Genomic DNA, 20517 nt, shown 5'->3' with positions numbered 1-20517 from the left:
TTTTTTCCCCCCTTGAAAGTGTGGTTAGCAACTCAGGCAGGAGGCAGCCGGTAGGGGCATGGGCATGAGACAGGGAAGGTTGAACTGAACCGAATGTGGTCACTTTGGGACGGTGTGTAGCATTTCTTCCTTTGGTTAGCGGCGAGTCCTGTTCCCTCACTTGGTTCTTGAGTTTGGCCAAGAAGGAATTCAGAGCCAAACTCACGCAAGCAAGCATTTAACAGTGTTCAGAGCAAAAGTACACTGTAGGTGGGCTAGCAGGCGGGCTGAGAGGTGGCTGCTTCATAGGGAGTCAGGGTTACTTGGTTTATAGACTTGCATGAGTTATGAGGTCAGAGCGAGGGCCATCTCGGGCCGAGGGAGACTCCCGTCACCTAAGGGACTCCTCCCACCGGTGGGGAAGGGGAGGTTTTGGCCCTATGTGGTCCTTGTTGGAACTGCCAGGGCAGCTATGCCCTGTGGGGCGGGGGGGGGGGGGGGGGTCAACACCTCAATGTAAATGTGGTATAATGAAGCCAGAGGGTACTCTAGGACAGCGGTTATAGGAAAGAACGATGCATGTTCCTGGGGTTTTGCCCCGCTGTTTGCGTTCCGGAGATGGTTGGCAATTTCTGCCTTTTCAACAGCCGGCCAGTCCTGCTCAGTGCTCCTGTCTAGCCAGCTGCCTCCTCTATCAGTCTGATTATGAAGTTCACTCTGGAAACTTTACAAGATAACTCTGAGAGCCAGCCTGCCGGCTCCCCCCACCCCGCAGACACGTGGCCCCTTGTCTGCCCCGCCCCTGCTGGGGAGGTAGGCGGCTTCTTCAGCTCTTGTGCAGCTTGGGAGGGACCCCCATTCCGGCTACCTGGTGTCCCTGGCAATTGGCAGCAAGCAGATCTGTGGCCGAATTAGCCCTCGCATGTCCCATGAGTTTCCCTTTTTTTATACATCTTTGAATTTTCTTGTTGTAACATGCATATGATACTTTTTATATTTTGAAACAATTGGATGACTGAACTTTAGAAAGGAAGGCAAGGAGTGTGATATCAAAATATCTCGAAAGGATAAAAGAATAGGGTGTCTCGCGAGCTTGTGCATTGTGCAGGCTTTCAGGATTTGGTGCTAATTACAGATGCTATGGAACCTGAGACCTAGTATCAGGAAAGCACATTTTTCCCATCTTCCCTCATTTCTGGGTACGAGAGAATACATTTTGCTTCATCATTATTAGAAACAAGTGCCAAACATGTATTTAATTCTTTCTCTCTCCCATTGTCTTTTTCTGGGTGTTTAACACATAGCAGATCTCATGGGTGTTGCATTTCTTACTATTTAAAAAAAAAAACCTGCCTTATCATAGATAAAGGAGCTTAAAAATCCTCATACTCATTAGCCCTGTAATTCTACTTCTAGTAATCTACTCCAAGAAAAAAATCTGAACACACACAGATATACAGAAAAGTAGGCAAGAAGGTATTTATCACTACATTTTTTAAAGATGTTATTTATTTATTTAACAGAGAGAGAGAGAAAGAGAGCACAAGCAGGGGGAGTGGCCAAGGGAGAGGGAGAAGCAGGCTCTGTGCTGAGCAGGGAGACTGATGTGGGGCTCGATCGCAGGACCCGAGCCAAAGGCACATGCTTAACCAACTGCGCCACCCAGGCGCCCCATCACTACATTTTTTTAAGAGCAAAAGGCAGGGGGCGCCTGGGTGGCTCAGTCGTTAAGCCTCTGCCTTCGGCTCAGGTCATGATCCCAGGGTCCTGGGATGGAGGCCCAAATCGGGCTCCTGGCTTAGCGGGGAGCCTGCTTCTCCCTCTCCCTCTGCCTCTCCCCCCTGCTCATGCTCTCTCTCTCTGTATCTCTGTGTCTCAAATGAATAAATAAAATCTTAAAAAAAAATAGCGAAAGGCAGTCACAATTTAATTTTCTAGCAATAGAGGATTCGTTTGCTGGATTCGATGATCGGGCCATTATGTAGTGATTGCAGATGCATTAGGCATACCCGGCAGGGGATCTTGGTAAGTCGGTGGAGCTCGGCCGTGGTCAGTGCGCGCCTTCATGCCCTGTGCTTTGTCTTGCAGTGTTTCGCTGTGCGCTCTCTGGGATGGGTGGAAATGGCAGAGGAGGACCTCGCCCCTGGCAAAAGTAGCGTTGCAGTCAACAACTGTATCAGGCAGCTTTCTTACTGCAAAAATGACATCCGGGACACAGTCGGCATCTGGGGAGAGGTGAGTAACACATGGAAAGAATTAACGGCAGTCTCGCTCACACTCTGCTGTGCTTTGCGCACCCCCAGAGCTCTGCGAGATGTGCTACTGAGGGAATTTATCGGGTGCATTTCCCCAGAAAGACAGGTAGGGTGGGCGTGGTGTACCCTTTGATTTACCTGTTCGCTCTGCCAGATTCCGGTGAGAACTGGGCCCTGGGAGAGAACATTTGTCCGTGTCTACACGACAGGGTCTGACCGGTATCCCCAAGTCCCAGGGATGTATGGATGGGTGCTAGGGTCCAGAAACCCCTAAACTTGCATGCAAAACTGGACACACCATTATATAAGGAGGAAAGGAGATGCTCTCTGAAAGTATGTTCTCAAAGGGGAATGTGACCCTTACACATACACACAAAAATGCTGATGTCCCTTGTACTCTAAAAGTTGATGCATTATCCTTTTATAACACATTCTGCTTTCTTTATAATCTGAAAATCAATATTATACCTGAGTTTTTAGAATTGATAACTATATATTCTTTCTCCCTTTGAACAAAATAATTCTGCTTTGAAATGTTAGTTGACATCATTTCAGAAAGGAAAGTAATAAGTAAAAATACCCAGTTCATATAAAAATCATGTCAAACAAGAAAAGCTACATGCCTGCCATGCTCTGAGACCAATAGAACAGGTATATCGAAAGCGTCTTGAAATAGTGAGCGCTACGTGAGCCCCCTGCTCTCGAACCTTGCCCAGTTCATACAGAGCATTGGCAGCTCTTGGATGGGGCTCTTTGGAGCCCCGAGTAGCACTGTCATAATGGGAGGGAGGGAGGTTCCCAAGGCTTCCCATGGAAGAGTCTACGTACCTTAGAATGGGGCTGAGCTGCATTACCATCCAGACTTTTAGATCTCAAGCATGGGGAGAAAGAAGGAAGAATTTTCTCCTGTCTAAGAAAAGGACATCTGTTTGGTGTCTGCCTTTACCATGCTTTCACTGCATTACTTCCCACCTCCCACCCAAATACCCAGACGTGTCTTTCCCACCAGATTATCTACCTGCCTTCTCTCTCCTTCAGTCAAAATACTCTTCCACCAAAAGAACAAATCTCAGCTAGGATTTAGAAGAAAGGTTGGGATAATTCATACTAACATGTGAATGGCTGATGAATACCACCAAGTACTTGCCACCAGGTACTTAGAAGAGCTTAGTAAGATTCTAAAGGAATCTCCAATTGGCAGGATACCTACAGGAGAGAGAACTTTGTATGGGGATATAGGGCGAGGGGGCAGCCATGCCTGAAAATCCTCTGTGTCTTCCTACCTAGTTAGCCCCGCTAAGCCATTCCTATTTTTCTCAATTCTTCCATCTTCTGAACAATAAATTCTTCAGGCAGTGAGTGCTTCTAGCTCATGGTGTACAAAGTAGAGCTCAACACTGAGGGTGAGGAGCTCTGCCTTTTTGCCATGCCCCACCACATACAGCACAACTCCTTAAATGTCTGTTGAGTGACTAACTGAAAATAAAGCCATGACCGTCGGATGAGTGTCTCATCTGTAGATGACAGCTGCGTCAGCGTCGCTGTTTTGGTAGCAAAAACCGATTGGCAAGACTTTATGGTGGTCAACCAGGAGCTGTGGTGTGTTGATGGGAAAAGCGATAGGATGAGCCTGGGAAGACGTGTATGTGCTGAATGAGCCCGCAGGAGCCACGCTGTATTTTCGTTCAGGGACACACCACGCTCACCCAGCCATTCTCATGTTAGACTACCCGCTGGATGTCGTCGTTGGTTCTGCCCAACAATGCAGGGAGGGTCAGTCGAGTTAACCCATGAAGACAGTCTCTGTGACCTTTGGGAGGACCGGTGGGGGTTTCTAAGCGGAGTTAGCCCAAAGGAAACACAACACCCCGCTCAGTGAGGGGGACCAGGCCTCCCTGTGGGTGACATCCCGTAAAGCGTGAAAACAGAGGCTTTCAAAGTCTGTTAGTGTCTGCAGGGTGTTTGCCATGAAGCAGCTGCACGGAGATGGGGTGGTGGTGACCAGGTGGGAGCTGTCCTGGGGGCCGCTCACTAGCGGGCCTGGCGGAAGGTCCCTTAGGCTGCGGTCAATGCTTCATTCCTGGGGGAGGGCAGAGAGAGGGGAGGAGACGTCTATCAGTTCTCCCAAACAGCCGTCAGTTCTCCCAAAGCGCATCACCTGCTTGGCACTGGCAGGACCTGGGACCTGCCCCCTCCCCCGTTCCCAGCTCTCCGAGGCTCAGCGATCTTGCATCTCCTGAAGACCGCCAAGCGGCTGGCCTCACCTGAGGCTGGAAGAAAGAAGACAGCGTCCTTTAGTGAACAGCAGATGTTTAATAATTTCTCAAATTATGCCCGAGGAATTCCAACGAAAATAAAGTTGAATAGTCTAGCGTTCTTGCCCCCAAAGAGCCGCCCATGTGGGGAGACAGGAGCAATGCAAGCGATGAGAAGCCTCGGCCTCCCCCTGCATTGGTATTACGGTAGTGCCCGTGTCGCTCAAGGCCTCCCAGCTTCTGGAGCAAGTTGCCTAACCTTGAAGCCTCAGTTTCCCTACCTGTTAATTGGAGATAATAACACACCAAGCTCTCAGGGCAAGTTGGAAGGATTGCGAACCAGTGTGCCCCAAGCCCGTGGCATAATATCTGAGATGTGATCAAGTTCTAGAAACGTTAGCTGTCATACTACCAAGCGAGTCACAAATGCACCTGTGATTGGTCAGCCAAATCACCTAGATGTGAAGTGCTGTCAACGCCAAGAAGGGATGGAATGGTCACGGTCGGGGGAAGGCCGTCAGGGGCAGGCCTGGTAGGGTCTGACCAGAGAGGAAGGACAGAGACACGGGTTATGAGAATGACAGGCTTGGTGTTAGCGAAAGACCAGATTCTCCGGGGAACCACCCATTAGCCTTTTTTCTCAGAGCCAAGATTCAGAATTGTAAATAATTAAAAACAAGAGCCAACTAGAAGGCAGGCTGGGGACACATTTCAGAGGGCGTGGAGAGGGAGAGAGGAACTAGGTATGTTTGAGGCATACGAAAGATTTATGCATATTTTAGTCGGGAGAGAATGTTGCCCTCTTAGGAAAACAAATTACAGACTCAAAGCATGGCTTCCTTTGATCATTGCAATGATGTCCCTAGATAGCCGTGTCACCAAGCATAGATTCCTGAGGAAGAGAGCCTGTTTTCTCGTTGACTCCCAGGGGAAAGACATGTACCTGATCCTGGAGAACGACACGCTCAGCCTGGTGGACCCCATGGACCGCACCGTGCTCCACTCTCAGCCCATCGCCAGCATCCGAGTGTGGGGCGTGGGCCGCGACAATGGCCGGTGAGTACGCGGGGTGCTGCCGTCACCTGTCACCTCAGCACTGAAGCGTCATCTCGCTGTTGTTGCCCATCACTGAACGTCAAAGGGGACAACAGACTGTCCTTAGAAATGTAAAAAAGGAAAGCACATCTCTCTCCTTGCCTCCTAAACCCTCCCTTCAGGGTTTCTGAACCTCAGACCTGTTGTCAGCTCTGGATCCTGTCTTCGAGTTCTGCGTATTTCTCCCCCTGCTCATGCTCCTCATCTCAGTTGCCAACTCACCCAGGCTCTCTGGACCCCTGCCCTTCTTTTTGCCTCTTCTCTGCAGTCTGGGTTCATCTTGGCCGTTTCAGAAGCCCTCCTAGTGGTGCTTCCTTCCTAGAGGGCTTGCTTGAAGGGAGAGGTTGTGCCACAAGCTTTAGATCATTAAACCACGGTGAGCAGGAACTTCTGGGGTTTGGGGTCGGCTGAACTTTGTTACCATTTGAAATGTCCAGTCACGTCAAGATTCCGTTCAGTGTGTGTTTCTCTGAAATTCTACTGAAAATTTGTTATTTACAGCAAGTGCTTCTTAGACATGTGCTGAATTATCTGTTCTCCAGGATGACTGGAAATAAGGAAGTTCAAATACATATATATTCTAAATAATGAAGTGACGGTTATTGCAGACATCATCCTTGGATACCATTGTTAAGTAATTGGGCTACGTTGAATGCATTTAGCTCTTAAATTATAGCTCGTCTTTGGCAACTCCCAAAGTACCCGAGGATCTCCTAGCATTTAGGGATCAGGTATAGGATAATTAGTTATTGCTTTGTTGAAAATGGACAAAAGGAGGTAAAAATCCCAGACGAGAGAAAGATGACCCTGCTGGGCTTGTGGTTCCATTCCTGGGCATTCTGGTTTATTGGGTCATGAGATCCTCTCTTGGGGGCTCTGCCTTGGCTTATCGCACCCAGCCTTTGGCTACCAGGGCTGGGCATTTGTGGGTTCGGTAGTCTTCTGATGCAGTTCCAAGTCCCAAACCAGAAAGAAAAAATGGTTACGCACTTCTCAGTCTGAGAACAAGCATTTTTGCTATAACCAGGCATAAGAAACGGTCTGCAAAAGAGAAAGCTGAAGTGTCTTCTAACCTCTGATTGGATGAACCTTCCTGGGAGCACAGTTGTGTCTTTGAGCTTCTGTCACAGAGTGATGAACGCGGTGGCAGTTGGGCCAGGTGCATGGTGGGTGGGCGGTGGCGGGGGGGGCGGGATGAGTGGATAATTTATGCATACACACCTGTCATTCACTTGCTTGGCAAAACTGTAGCACTGCGGTTGATGAGTTGACATGAATTGATGAATTTTACAAGGAAAATACCTCATGATGATGTTTGCTCATCATTAGAAATGTTTAGTCTTAACGAAAGGATGTAAGATGCTCAATCTTTCCCTGGTCCGTGTCCCCCAGGGTTGTTTTTAAGGCAGGAGCCACGATGAGGATCATTATATACATGTACAACCAGATGGGGTTGTGTTTTCTTAAGGTTAGGCTGTGAGCAGATTTCACCGGTGACATTTTCATGCTACCCAGTTTTTTAAAGTGAGGCCAAATGCCACAAGTTCAGAGAGCAAAGGATTCAAACTCCAGCTGACAAAATTATCCAAGCTCTGAGCCTCAGTTTCTCTCGTCTGTGAAATGAGGTTCATAAGAGGGACCACAAGGCATGTGTATATATGCGCTTTTATGTGTGTATCGTAACTGGTACAGTGATGGAGACGTGGCGAATGCCTAATGAATGTTAGCTCTTGATTCGTGGAGGGAACATACACGAGCAGCTACAGCTAATTACACGGCTTTCTTTCAAAGACAGGGTGAATATGGGAGGGGTCAGACCTCAGGGAGGTTTCGGAGACAGTTGATCATTTGCTACAGGGGATGAGGGGCTGTTCCTCATGACTTCAGTTATCCTACAAGGCAAGAAGAGCCCCCCACCGCTGCCCCCCAGTGACAGCAATGGAAATTCGGTCACATTACCTTGCTTATGTTTTTGAAATGTGGACTGGGTTAACCATGTTTTTGAAACCACTTCTTATTCTTACTTAATGTTAACAGATAAGTATAATTTAGAAATTCCCTCAGGGTTCCACAATGGCTGTCAGGACCTCAAGTTCCTGCATTGGGTTGGGGGGTCCTTGAGTTGGATTGCTTTTGGAAGCAATAAATTTAAAAAAGTACGTTTGCCAGTGAAAGGTTCTGTTTCTCCCCATTGGTCCCCTGAGTTTTCCTTCTCTAGAAGAAGGGGCGTTTGTATTCCTGCTTTTTTTTTTTTTTTAACTTTCTTTTGCTTTGATTCTTTTTTTTTTAACAGCAATTTACAAGAGCAAATTCAATTTGTAATGCTGCAAAGGAAAGGGGTTTTCACTTTGCATGAATAAAACATAAAAGCATTTCATTTTGCTTGCAAAAATGAGCCCATTTTGCATTCCTTTGTAACTTTCCTTACTGAGAAAATGGAATCTCTTAGGGGATTTCTTTTTTTTCCCTCTCTTTCTTTCTCTCTCTGAATTCTAAAAAGATATGTTTAATGAAATGTGAGGAAAAGACAGTGTGACGAATGCAGCCCTTAACATATCCAGCCCAGCCCTGTAGGTGCCCAGCAAAGACTTGTTGATTTGATTTATAACTCAGGAGGCACAGTCCTTGGAACTCGGGCTGTGTGTTCTCCTCTGGTGAATATTGAGATAACCACTTTCCTGGTAATGCCAGTGGTAGTCCCTTACATTACCATGGACCTGACCCTCTGCTTGATGCTTTGCAAGCAGGCGCTCCCGAGATTCCATTTTCTTTCTTCCCCTCTAACCTTGTAATAATCTGCTTGTCAGTTAGTGGTGTCAGGTGCATGCAGAAAATCAAAGCAGGGCAGTGTATTAGTTTGCTGGGCTCTTAGGGGATTTCTTGAGGTGGTTCACATGAAGAAGGAAAGTACGCATACCAGAGGCTCGAAGTAATTTCAGAATTTATAGTTATTTTGGGTTTAGCACTATCTGAAGGCGTTCAAGTGGTTTTGATTTGCTCTGAAGAAATTGCTTATGGGGAGAGTTTACTTTGGGTGAGGAGGGTATCTGGCTGTAACACCCCATACTGATTTCTGAACACAGGGGACTTTTAACAGGGACTCTCCGCTCCCCTTGTGGCAGATATGGACCCGTCTACTGGGAAGGATCTGGGCACACAGATCCCTGTGTACGTTGCCAACATGCAGTAGGATCTGCTGATTCCATCTGTTTCCCGTGAGAAAGGAAAGTGGGTGGGGGGTATAGTCAGAGGGTTTTAGACCCCGGAAGTGGCATTTTCCCGAGTGACTTCCACGGCAGTGTTCCATGGGGCACTAATGAAGTAAGACGTTCATACACTTTCCTTGAGGGGAAAAAAAAAGAGATTCTAGGGTCAGTTGGAAAACTGGGTTAAACAGAGTGCAACAGGCCCCTTTACTCTGGACCCTCTTAGAGGTTTTCATGTGCTGACGTTCACTGGGGCCCTTTCCTTCATGGAAATGTAGTCACATGGAACACACTTTGGAAACCGCTGCTCTGGTCAGTTAATGCATACTAGATTGCTGTCTTTGTTTTTAAGAAAAATTGGAATTGCTTTTAATAAATAACTATTAAAAAATGGAGACCTATGGGGCCTGCTAGAATGAAGATAAAATCCCTTCATAATTAATAGCAGCTACCACGGCCATCAGGCACAAGTGCTTTATAAAAAGTACTTTCTCAAGTTAAATGTTACTATTGATGCTTATAGTTATCACAAAACCACTCTTTCTAAAGAATGTTTTATACATTTCTTTTTTATTTTTGATGAATAATTTCTAATAAAAACGGTGTGATAGATTATTCATAATTTTCCAAGTGAGTTTATCTTTGACATAATTGCTTTATCTGGTCAAGATCTCGGAGAACCTTTATCTGAAGAATATAGTGGGTCTCAAGTACACTGAATTTTTTTTTCCTGTTCTCATCTCTTAGGATAGTCCCCTGGACTTGGCCACCAAGACCCTGGTTTAAGTTGTTTTAGAAGACTATTGTTACACATAGTTCTTGCTCTTGTTTTCCTGCCATTGTTGTCTTTTGATGTCTTTCGAAAACACTGCTTAGGGGAGCCTGGGTGGCTCAGTTGGTTAAGCATCTGCCTTCAGCTCGGGTCATGATCCTGGGGTCCTGGGATTGTTCGAAAACACTGCTTAGGGGAGCCTGGGTGGCTCAGTTGGTTAAGCATCTGCCTTCAGCTCGGGTCATGATCCTGGGGTCCTGGCCCCGTGCCAGGCTCCCTGCTCAGCAGGGAGTCCGCTTCTCCCTTTCCCTCTGTCCCTCCCCCCTGCTTATGTGTGCACTCTCTCTCAAATAAATAAAATCTTTAAAAAGAAAGGAAAAGAGAAAGCAGTTTAATACCAATCTCTCCCAACCTCTTTTTTAGAGATTAGGAAACTAAAGACAGAGGGTGGAACTTACCTTAGATGAGCCTTCTGGTTCTGACAGGGCAAAGGCCAGACTCCTGAGATTCTCATCTGTCCAAATAGGAGGCTTGTCTGTTAATCCTGACAAGAGATGACAGATGATCTAAAATAACCGGGGGTCAGCAGGGAGGCCCTTGAACGCCATGGCCTGGTCCCTGTCCTTAGAGATCTGGCTTCTTAATTAAAGAGATAAGACCACAGTTGTGGGGGTGCCTGAGTGGCTCAGTCAGTTAAGTGGCTGCCTTCAGCTCAGGTCATGATCCCAGGGTCCTGGGATGAGCCCCGCGTCAGGCTCCCTGCTTAGTGGGGAGCCTGCTTCTGTCTCCCTCTGCTGTTCCCCCTGCTTGTGCCTCTCTCTCAAATAAATAAATAAAAATATTTAAAAATAAAAAAAATAAAATGAAAAAAGACCACAGTTGTGAATTGAAAGCAAACTGTGGCCCTGAGACCCCTTTTTGTATGGCTTTGAGCTAGGAATGTGCTTTGTATCTTTAGCGGGTTGTTTAGAAAATGAAGAATAGAGACCTGGCTATAAGGGACCCAGGATGCCCTCCTCCCCTCTAGAGAAAGAGCAATAGAGTGGTAGTACATGCAGAGCAGAATCAGGATCTTTGTGGCTGCTGTAGGAGGTTGTTGTAAGAAAGGCAAGGTCCTTTCTGACTGTTTCTCCTTCCCTACCTGTACCCCAGTTCTACCAGCATTCATTGGGGTACCTGCAAGCATTGCCAGCCCTGATACTGTTCCTAGAGCTGACCCTCTGTGTATCAGATAGGATATGGCCGGACTGCTGCACCAGGGGTTCTCAAGCCCATTGTCTGAAACACTGGAGACATGGTCTCCCGTAGCAGTCTGCAACGAGCAGTCCCGTCTCCCAGCACAGCCCCGTGCCAGGCAGGCTCAGGCTCCTTCTGGGTTGTAGCTGGGCCATCCCTCCAGTGTCGTCCTCGTCAGATCAGGCCAGGGGACTTGTCTCTAAGTTGAAAGACGACCTAGGACTTGCACACGTCACATGGGTTCACACATTCCGTTCACATTGTATTGGCCACACCCAGCTAGCTGCAAGGGACTTTGGGAAATGGAGCTGGGCTGGCGATCGCCAAGTGAAAACCAACTACTCCAGCAACAGAAGAGGTGACACAAGCAGCATTCTGATGGGGTCTGAAGACGAATCACCTCCGCCTTCTGTGCTTCGTTCCATCAACCCTGCAGGTCACAGTCCCCTGCCTCCCATTGCATGTTGCCTCCATCTTCCTGTTTCTTTCCTTTTTGCCTTGTTAATTACCTACTTACAATTCTTTATATGATATTCTCTTTGTTCAGCTCTCTGGGGTGGTTTCTGTCTCCAGCCTACACCTTCCCTTGTCGAGCCTTAAATTGAATTAGCGCTGGCTAAAGGAGGCAGCCGCTCCCACACAGAAGGCATGTCTACCGCAGGGAGGGCGTTCCAGAGAGCTCTTGCGAGCACGCGGGTGAGTGTGGTGGCTGTTCTGTCTGTTCAGCTCCATCACACCGTGGGCGACGGCAGCACTTGGGCCGAGGCGGCTTCCTTCCTCAATTGGTAGCCGTTGTCAGTGATAAAGGGCCATTCTGTTCTAGGTGACAGGGATTTAGAAAGAGTGGGCCTCTTGGTTTTTTGAGCTAATCTGAAAGTTATCTCTCTTTTCCCTTGGCTGTTGTGTCTTTCCCGGGGAGTAATTGGAGGGTCTCTCCGTAGGGAGGGTGGAGAGCTTCCCAATGACATCTGGTCAGAGGGTTCTCTGAGCCAGACCGTAATGAAAGATTGATGGAATTCCAAGATCTGCTGATGGAAGTTTAATCTGGGGTATGTGCTGTCTTGTCTCAGGAAGAAAAGCCTTCAGGGAAAGCAATAATTCTCTCCCTCTGCCATAGTATTATCTTGACCTCAAGGGTTAATTTCTTTTTAATACAGCCCCATGATAAGCAGAGGCATCGGGATTTACTTGACCATTCTGCTGACTTACACTGTAGTTATATTTTATCTCTTTAGAAATGGCTTCCTTTCCTTCTATTAATCATGCTGGAATGCTTGCTAATACTTTCAGCTTAGAATAACCTTTAAGAAGAGACATTGTAAGTAACTGTCCAAGAAAAGATTCCCTCAAGGAATGTGTGAGGGCATTTTCGAGCAGATCTGTCATGGCGGTGCTGTCCAGTTGAAGACAATGATTGCTTCTCAGGAACGCGTCATCTGTTTTGCTAACTGGTCCAGTGCATAATCCAGCATTTCTCATACGCATGTTTTGACATCAGCCAGTGAGGTGGGGGCTTGAGGTTGTCCTGTCAAGAGAGCATAGAAAATTCTAGTGATGATCCCTGAACAACTTTCATCTTGCGCTTTCCCTGAGTCCCAAGCCGGATGAAGAATGGGCCTTTCTGGATGCAGCCTGAGGGTGATCAATCATGGTTGGCTTCACTAATTCTCTGTGTCAGTCCTCAAAGCACTGTGATCTTCTTGGAATACTTGGAGCATTCCAAGAAGAGAACGAAGAGTAGTTTTAGTGGAGAAATAGCCTAACAACCCACATAAAGATGAATTAGTATCTTACAGAGCAGAGCAAGTTGTAACTATTATGACCCAGAGCCTGGCTTGGTTTCTAGCATACTGTCTGTGCTCCATAAATGATTAGGTGGTTGATAAATTTGTAAAAGACTATTGTTACTGCAGATGAACGGGCAGTCACTGCTTTTCATACACAAGTCATCACATTGAACCCTTTGACTCAAATGTAATCATCAGAGATTTTTGGCTTCGTGGTAAATTCAGTGATTGAGAATATAATGTAGTGCCTATGATCTGTTACAACTACTCACAGAACACTTCTGATGCCAAATGTGTGGTTTTTTCACACCAAGCAATTCTCCAGTTCTCCGCAGATACCAGTTCTGAGTGTCCTACAATTGAATTCAACTCTGACACTAACCACCTGGAGTAGTACATTCCCCCCAAGTCAAGGGCTGAGCCCCTCCAGACTGCCCCGACTCCAGAAGCCAGTCGCAACTGGAGGGCACTCATCTACTCCTGACCTGCCAGCTATAGTTGAGAGGTTCCCACAACCCCTTCTCAGGTTTGGTAATTTGCTAGAATGGCTCACAGAACTCAGGGAAACACTTTATTTACTACCAGTTGATTATGAAAGATACACATGAACAGCCAGATAAAGAGGCATATAGGGTGAGATCCAGAAGCGTTGTGATCACAGAACTTTGAGCTTCTGTCCCTGGAAAGTTTGAGACACATGACCCTCCTCGTGCCTTGGATGCATTTACCAACCCGGAAGCTGTCTAAGCCGTGTTGTTTAGGTTTCTTTTATGGGAGTTCCATCATGTAGGTATGATAGCTTAAATCATTGGCCATTGGTGATTAACTCAATCTCCAGCCCTGTACTCTCCCTAGAGTTGGGAGTGGGGCTGAAAGTTCAGCCCTTTATTCACACCTTGGTCTTTCTGGTGACCAGCCCCCCACCCCCGCCGAAGCTACCTTGGGGGAGGGGGAAGGCAGCCATATCATTAGCATACAGAACCGTACACTCTGGAGATTAGGAAGGTTTTAAAAGTTCTTGTGTCGGGAACCAAGGACTAAGGCCAGATATCATAACAAAAGATGCTCCTGTCATTCAGGAAATTACATGGGTTTTAGGAGTTTTGTGCCAGGAACCAGGACAAAAACGAAATATCTATTTCTTCTTCTATTACAATATCACAGTAGCCCAGTCAGTCGCCGAGAAGATTCAGAAAACATCATGGGGGACTCAAGCGTTCTCACCTCCTATAATAATGTCAAGTTTTTGAGAGCTAGAGTCGGTCAAGAGGAGCAGTACTGGAGTAGGAATCCCACCATATGCAATTTAATCATGGGTCTTCCCTTGCACTGATGTTGGGGGACTCTTAGTGTCCCCGATTCTGCACCTGGAGTGGGGGTCGTTGTCAGGACGGCAGGGATGTGGAGGTGCTTTCATAGAGGTGTCATGCATTGCCCCCAGTAGTACTGTTTTTATTGAGATAGTAATATTTCCTTAAAATATTGCCCTGGGCCAACTGTAACCTATTATAAAAAATTAAGAGAGGGGCGCTTGGGTGGCTCAGTCGGTTGAGCGTCCGACCTTTGCTTTTGGCTCATGTCATGATATCAGGGTCGTGAGATCGAGCCCCACATCAGCACCGTGCTCAGCGCAGAGTCTGCTTGAGCTTCTTTCTCTCCCTCTCCCTTTGCCCCTCCCCTCCCTCAAATAAATCTTTAAAAAAAAAATTAGGAGAAATTTAAATACATGGGAAGTTAGCATCATTTTGTCTTTAAATATTGAAAATTTGTCCCATATTGGTTTCCTGGGAGTCTTGACTGATGAGGTGAAGCCTCCTGAAAGGCTAACCTTGATGTTTAGACACTCCCCACAACCCATGGCTTTCTGGTCTTCTAGCTCTCTTATTAAGCCAGACTTGGTGTTTAAATATCACAGCTTTGAATTAAATCCCGGGAATGGATTGTGTTTGGTGGAGTTATTTCTTAGAAAAGTGAGCATGGATGAAAATTATCCTGTAGTGAGCAGTGGGTTCAGAGACTTCCTGCTGTCACACACATGTCCGCGTGAGCTGCACCCCCGCTTCCTGCTGGGACCCAGGTTCCTGCTCTCCTCCTGCTCACCAGCCTCTGTCTTTCGCCTAGAAGACAGTCAAGTTCTGTTCCCTGCTTTTCCCCTAACGGCACACAGCCCGTGGGTGCAGGCACCGGGTCCTACATTTCTTTATATAACTTCAACTGGAAATTCTTTTCCAAAGGGTACGCTGGGGAACTGCTCTTTAGAAAAGAGAACAAGAGACAGGGAATCAAAAACTGGAATTAATAATTAAACTCAGGGGGCACGTAGGTGGCTCAGTTGGTTAAGTGGCTGCCATCGGTTGAGGTCATGATCCCAGGGTCCTGGGGTTGAGCCCCGCATCGGGCTCCCTGCTCAGCTCCCCCTCCGTTTGCTGCCTCCCCGCTTGTGCTTTCTCTCGCTTTCTCTCCCGCTCTCTGTCAAATAAATAAATAAAATCTTAAAAAAAAAAAAAAAAAAAACACAAACTCAGGGCCCTGGAGCAAGGACCCTTCTTCTGAGGGTAAAACGTCCCAGGAGCAGAGTCAGGTTGGCAGGGACATGGCGGCCAGAGAGTGGAAATACTAAATCAGACTTTAGGCTGAATATAAATAAGTGAGCCAGATAGTTCGTTCAGAACAGAAAGGCTCAATCTCTTTGAATGTGGGAACAATCGTTTGGACTATAAATAAAAGAACGCAGCGTGGGTGACAGACTGGATGTAGCACCGCTCACGTATCTGGAGGAGTCGGGCGGCAGGGAGAGGGAATAGGAAAAATAAAACCTGGAAAATGTTGTCATTCAGTCCGTTATTTTACACCGGAAACATGTCAAAGGGGAAGAGATGTTTGAAAGTCCTGGGGTGGGGAGGTTGGGGTGTGGGGATGCACAATTATAGGCTCTAAGGAAACTGGAGCGTGGAGTAGGGGGCTTGCTGACATGGAGAACAGACTGGTCGAGGGATGGGGAGGAAGGCGGCCAGGGGTAGAAAGCAGCTGGGCACGGGCTGCCTCTCTCTCTGCAGGTGATTGCTTCTCTAGGCCAGGTCGCCATCCTGTGTCGCCACGTCTGCCCCTTTAGATGAATGGCTCCAGCTGCATTGGCAAGGGCTCACTGTTTCTGCACAGAGCGCCCTGGCCTGTTGGAGATCGTTCTTCAGCAGAGCTCATGGGCCCTGAGCTGCCCAGCCCAGCATGGAGCGGGTCATGATGCATTTGCTGGAATACCAAACCAAATCTGTTCAACTCAACATGGTCAGAACTGAGAGTGTCATCCACACACCCAGCCCCATTTTCAGAGTTATTCTTACTCCTCTATTTTCTAGGTTCACGCATTCATTCACTTGTTTCCATGTGTATGCATGCATGCATCCATTCACTCAACTCTGCTGAGTCCACTGTGGTTATGGCTCAGCCATCAGCTGCATGAGTCAACAACTTGGGGTCCTCTTACCTTCCCTACCTGCCAGGAGTGGTCACGCCCTAATGATTCTATCTCCTTAGTACTTAAATCCAAGTATAATTTTCAGAAAGTTAAACACAGGCTTTCGTATGTGCAGTAAGTAAGAACTGAAGCTGGAACAATTCAAATATCCAGCAGCAGGTGAATAGATAAACAAATTATGGTGTATCCATACAACAAATATCCCCTCAGCAATAAAAAGGAATCAACTACAGGCAAGGAAAGCGAAAGCAAAAATGAACTATTGCGACCTCATCAAAACAAAAAGCTTTTGCACCGCAAAGGAAACAGTCAACTGAACTAAAACACAACCGACAGAATGGGAGAAGGTATTTGCAAATGTCTTGTCAGATAAAGGGCTGGTATCCAAAATCTATAAAGAACTTATCAAACTCAACACCCAAAAAACAAAAAATCCAGTTAAGAAATGGGCAGAAGACATGAACAGACATTTCTCCAAAGAAGACATACAAATGGCCAACAGACACGTGAAAAAATGCTTAATATCACTCAGCATCGGGGAAATCCAAATCACAACCACAATGAGATACCAGCCATTTGAGATTATTTTTGTAGGCTCATTAGGTCAGTAAATCATTTCACTGGCACACACACACACAAAAAGGAATTACTGATATGTATAAGTACATGGCTGAATCTAAAAAGAATTGTGCTGAGTGAAAGAAGCCAGACCCTCCCCCACAAAAAAAGAGTATATACTATATGATTTAATTTATATAAAATTCTAAAAAATGCAAGGTCAGCTTATCTATAGTGACAGACAACAGGTCAGCAGTTACCTGGAGAGGGACAGAAGGCAAGGGATTATAAAGAGGCAAGAGGATGTTTTGGTGTTTGGGTGTTACAGATCTATTCACTATCTTGACGATGGTGATGTTTCACTAGTATATACCTATGTCAAAACTTACCAATTATATATTTTAAGTATGTGCCAGTTTATTGTATGTTTTATATACCTCAATAAGGCTGTCTTAAATATAATTTTAAAAATATACAGTGAGTAACATGTCAAAGATTTATTTAACTCAGGATTGAGCAAACCAATAGGACACCAAAGCCAGTTCAAAGGAATATAGGAAATGCTGGGAATCTTCAAAAAAGGCTAATTAAGCCACCAGGAAGCAGAGGTGTTTTTAAGAGTCACAAAGAACCTCAAGTAGGATGAATTAAATACACACACGATCACTCACTCCTTTCTACCTAGGCACATCTTAGTCAAATGGCTGAAACCAAAGCCAGAAAGAAAATCCTAACAACAACCAGAGAAGAGAAAATGTTAAGATAGATGGCTAAGTTAGATACAAAATTGATTAATGTTCTACTGGCAATAAAATCATCACCTTTGGGGTCATCTGGATATTTTTTTTTGGCATAAAGTTGCAGAAATTAATTGCAGCTTATTAATCTTCTATAAATTAACAGCTAACCTCACAGAGTCTGAGTCACTAGCAAAAAGTAAGTCAGACAAAGATAACATTTCCCTAGAGCTGGGCTGTCCAGGACAGTAGGTGCTCATCACAAGTGGCTCTTGAGCCCTTGAAATACCACTAGGCTGAATTGAGATGTGCTATAAAGTGTAAAACACATACCAGGATTTTGCAAAAAAGAATGTAAAATATCTCACAACAACATTTTATGTTGATTACATGTTGAAGGATAATTCTTCAGACATATGAAATCAAATAAAATATATTACTAAAATTAACTTCACGTGCTTCTCTTTCCTTTTCTTAAAAAAAATGTGGCTACAACTAAAATTACCTCCGGGGCTTGCCTTGTATTCCTCGTGGACAGCGCAGTCCTAGAGAAAGGAGCAACCCTTAGGAGGGCCTATTAGATGTTGCCCCCCACTGTGACGCTGACAGCCCTCCTTTTCCTTTATTTCTAAGTTTGGGATAATTTTTCTTACCACTTCTTACACCCATCGCTCTACCCCCATCCCTGACCCCCATCTTTCTCTGTGTCGCCTGGTACTCCCCTCCAAATAACCTGCCAACTGCAACCCAAGTCACCTTTCTGACAGGTGGAGACATGTTGTCCCCTGCTGCTTACATGATGGAATCCGGACTCCATGGGGGGATGTGTGGTCCCACCCCTGCCCTCTGCCTCCCCAGCCTGTCCTCCGGCATGGTGGGCGAGAGCACATACCCAGCCTTGGCCCTGGGCTGCCCTGCCCTGCCTGTTCACTTTCTAAAGCCTCTTCATGAAACCTTTATGCTTCCTTCTGTTGAACCACCATTCCCTCTGGGACACAAGCAGAACCTACGGAGCCTTATGCCCCAGCACTCTGAAGGAAGCTTTATTTAACTTGCCGATCTTGTGTGCATTTACCCACAGGAAAATGAATTTTGCAAGGGCAGTTATTAGGTTTAAAAAAAATTATTGTGGGAACGCCCACTTTTTTTTATAGGCATTGGTTTTTCTCTGTCGCTGGCTTTCAAACTATTTATTGTAACCCATAAGAAATGTAGCTTATGGCATGACCTAATTCCCCCTCTGTCTTTATTCATTCACAGTTAGCTAACAGAAATTTCATACAATACTCATCTTCACTGTATGTTCTCTTCTTTGATTTTTTTTTCTTTGCTACTCTTTAACTTTTGTGTGTGCGGGGCGGGGGGGGGGTGCTTCTTTGTCTCTTCTCTCAGCCTCTCCATCCCTGCCTCAGTCTTACCTCACTCCTGGCTCACCCTCCCCATCTGTCCCTCTCAAGTCTCAGGCTCCCAGAATCTGTCTGCATTCTCACCCTCTCCCCGCTCCCCACTTTGCCCCCTCCGTTTCTTCAGAACCCTCCACCCCTGCCCAGACAGACTCCAAGACTCTGGGGGGCAGAGCTGCCCTTTCTCCTGGGGGAGGAGGAGGTGAGAGGGGGCAGCCCCTCACCCGGCCCCAGCCTGGCTGCCCCCCCCCACCAGCCCCTATTTATTTAACTTTTAAAATGCTATCTGTTACCACTAGCTAATCCTAGTTTGAGTAACACTGATCTTGGTTAACTTTTCCAAAAAGTATTTGAACAGAGCAACACTCTACCAGCTTAATAACTGTCATTTAATTTTTTAAAAAATTCCATGGACAAATCATTTTGGGAAATAGTATTTGCAATGTCTCCTGCTCTCAGAGGCCCAAATACACAGCTTAGCTATTGAAGGCTTTGGGCTATCTGGAACTTAACACTTTGTGAGCATAAAATGCATTATTTGCTTCATATCAATGAACTTGAAGAGGATCAGCATTTCTGGGGTCTGCCGGGTTAGAAGTACCCTGATCTAGGGATTCTGAATAATAACTCTCTATCAGTTAGAACAAAGCTGTATTTTAACACTTTGCTTAGCATACCAACCCCAAAGACGTCACTCAAAAGTGTTATATTCTTAGGAGCATAGCTTTCTTTGTAGTCAGTCAATATTGTCTCTTTAAAGAATTTGGTGGGGCGCCTGGGTGGCTCAGTCGTTAAGCGTCTGCTTTCACCTCAGGTCATGATCCCAGCATCCTGGGATCAAGCCCCACATCTGGCTCTCTGCTCCGCGGGAGACCTGCTTCTCCCTCTCCCACTACCCCTGCTTGTGTTCCTGCTCTCGCTATCTCTCTCTCTGTCAAATAAATAAATAAAACCTTAAAAAAAAAAAAAAAGAATTTGGTTAAGGGTGAAAATTGCATAGTTTGTCGTGTTTGCTTTTTTGCCAGAAAGTTTCGAGTTAAATTAAATCCTTAACTGTGGTAATAATATTAGACTTAACCATATGCCTGCTATTTTTTCTGTGGATCAGAAATGGTTGAATGCGGTTCAAATTAATATTTAATCTAATTGATTTACAGAACTATTTCTTCCTTCTATTTGGTTTTAAATTTCACTTTTCTAACTTAAGAGCCTGATAGAATGTTTGCCTTTTATTATAAATCGCTTAATTTTATCCTGAAGCACATGGGATATAAATTTTAATAATTACAGAGTCCAGTTGAAGTGCCCCATTAACCAATAGGGTGTTTAAAATACAGATTTTTTCCCCCTGGCTGGCTTCCCTATTTTTCAGTAATTGGCAAATGCTGTGCATTCTGCAACAGTATTTTGAGGGGTTTTTTTCACCCTATGTGAAATCCTAGAGCAGCTAAAAGAACAGCCAAGTTAAAAACATATCTCTACAGTCACTTAAAATTTATTGGCCAATCCAAATGACATTTGTGGCTTTCGACATGAATTAGAGAAGAATAATGTCACAGAAACCGCCTCAGCCCTATAGGTACTTGCTTGCCATACTTAGTTTTCTTACCACCAGGGATCTCATCACAAAGATAAGCGGTGATTAACTAAAAGCATTACATCTAATGGATGGTGTGGAATTTCTTAATATATTTTCCCCACAAATTCAGTGGCCTAGAGTAATTGTCTGTGCCCCTTTCTTGCTGAAAGGAAATGTCTT

General features: G+C 45.7%; 1 protein-coding gene across 14 annotated transcripts in view; it reads left to right on the top strand.

Moving 5' to 3' along the window:
* APBB2 (amyloid beta precursor protein binding family B member 2) overlaps nucleotides 1-20517 on the top strand; it is a 355537-nt gene that overhangs the window by 283643 nt on the left and 51377 nt on the right. For all 14 annotated transcript variants that reach the window (XM_032400246.1, XM_032400253.1, XM_032400244.1 and 11 more), the window contains 2 exons: nucleotides 2068-2214; nucleotides 5418-5545. In XM_032400246.1, coding sequence (XP_032256137.1) covers nucleotides 2068-2214; nucleotides 5418-5545 — 275 coding nt within the window. The remainder of the gene's footprint in view (nucleotides 1-2067; nucleotides 2215-5417; nucleotides 5546-20517) is intronic.

The sequence above is a fragment of the Phoca vitulina genome, unplaced genomic scaffold (genome assembly GCF_004348235.1).
Source record: "Phoca vitulina isolate PV1807 unplaced genomic scaffold, GSC_HSeal_1.0 scaffold3, whole genome shotgun sequence".
NCBI lineage: Eukaryota > Metazoa > Chordata > Mammalia > Carnivora > Phocidae > Phoca > Phoca vitulina.
The sequence above is the reverse complement of the archived record's forward strand: the minus strand, read 5'-3'. Positions and strand labels throughout refer to the sequence as shown.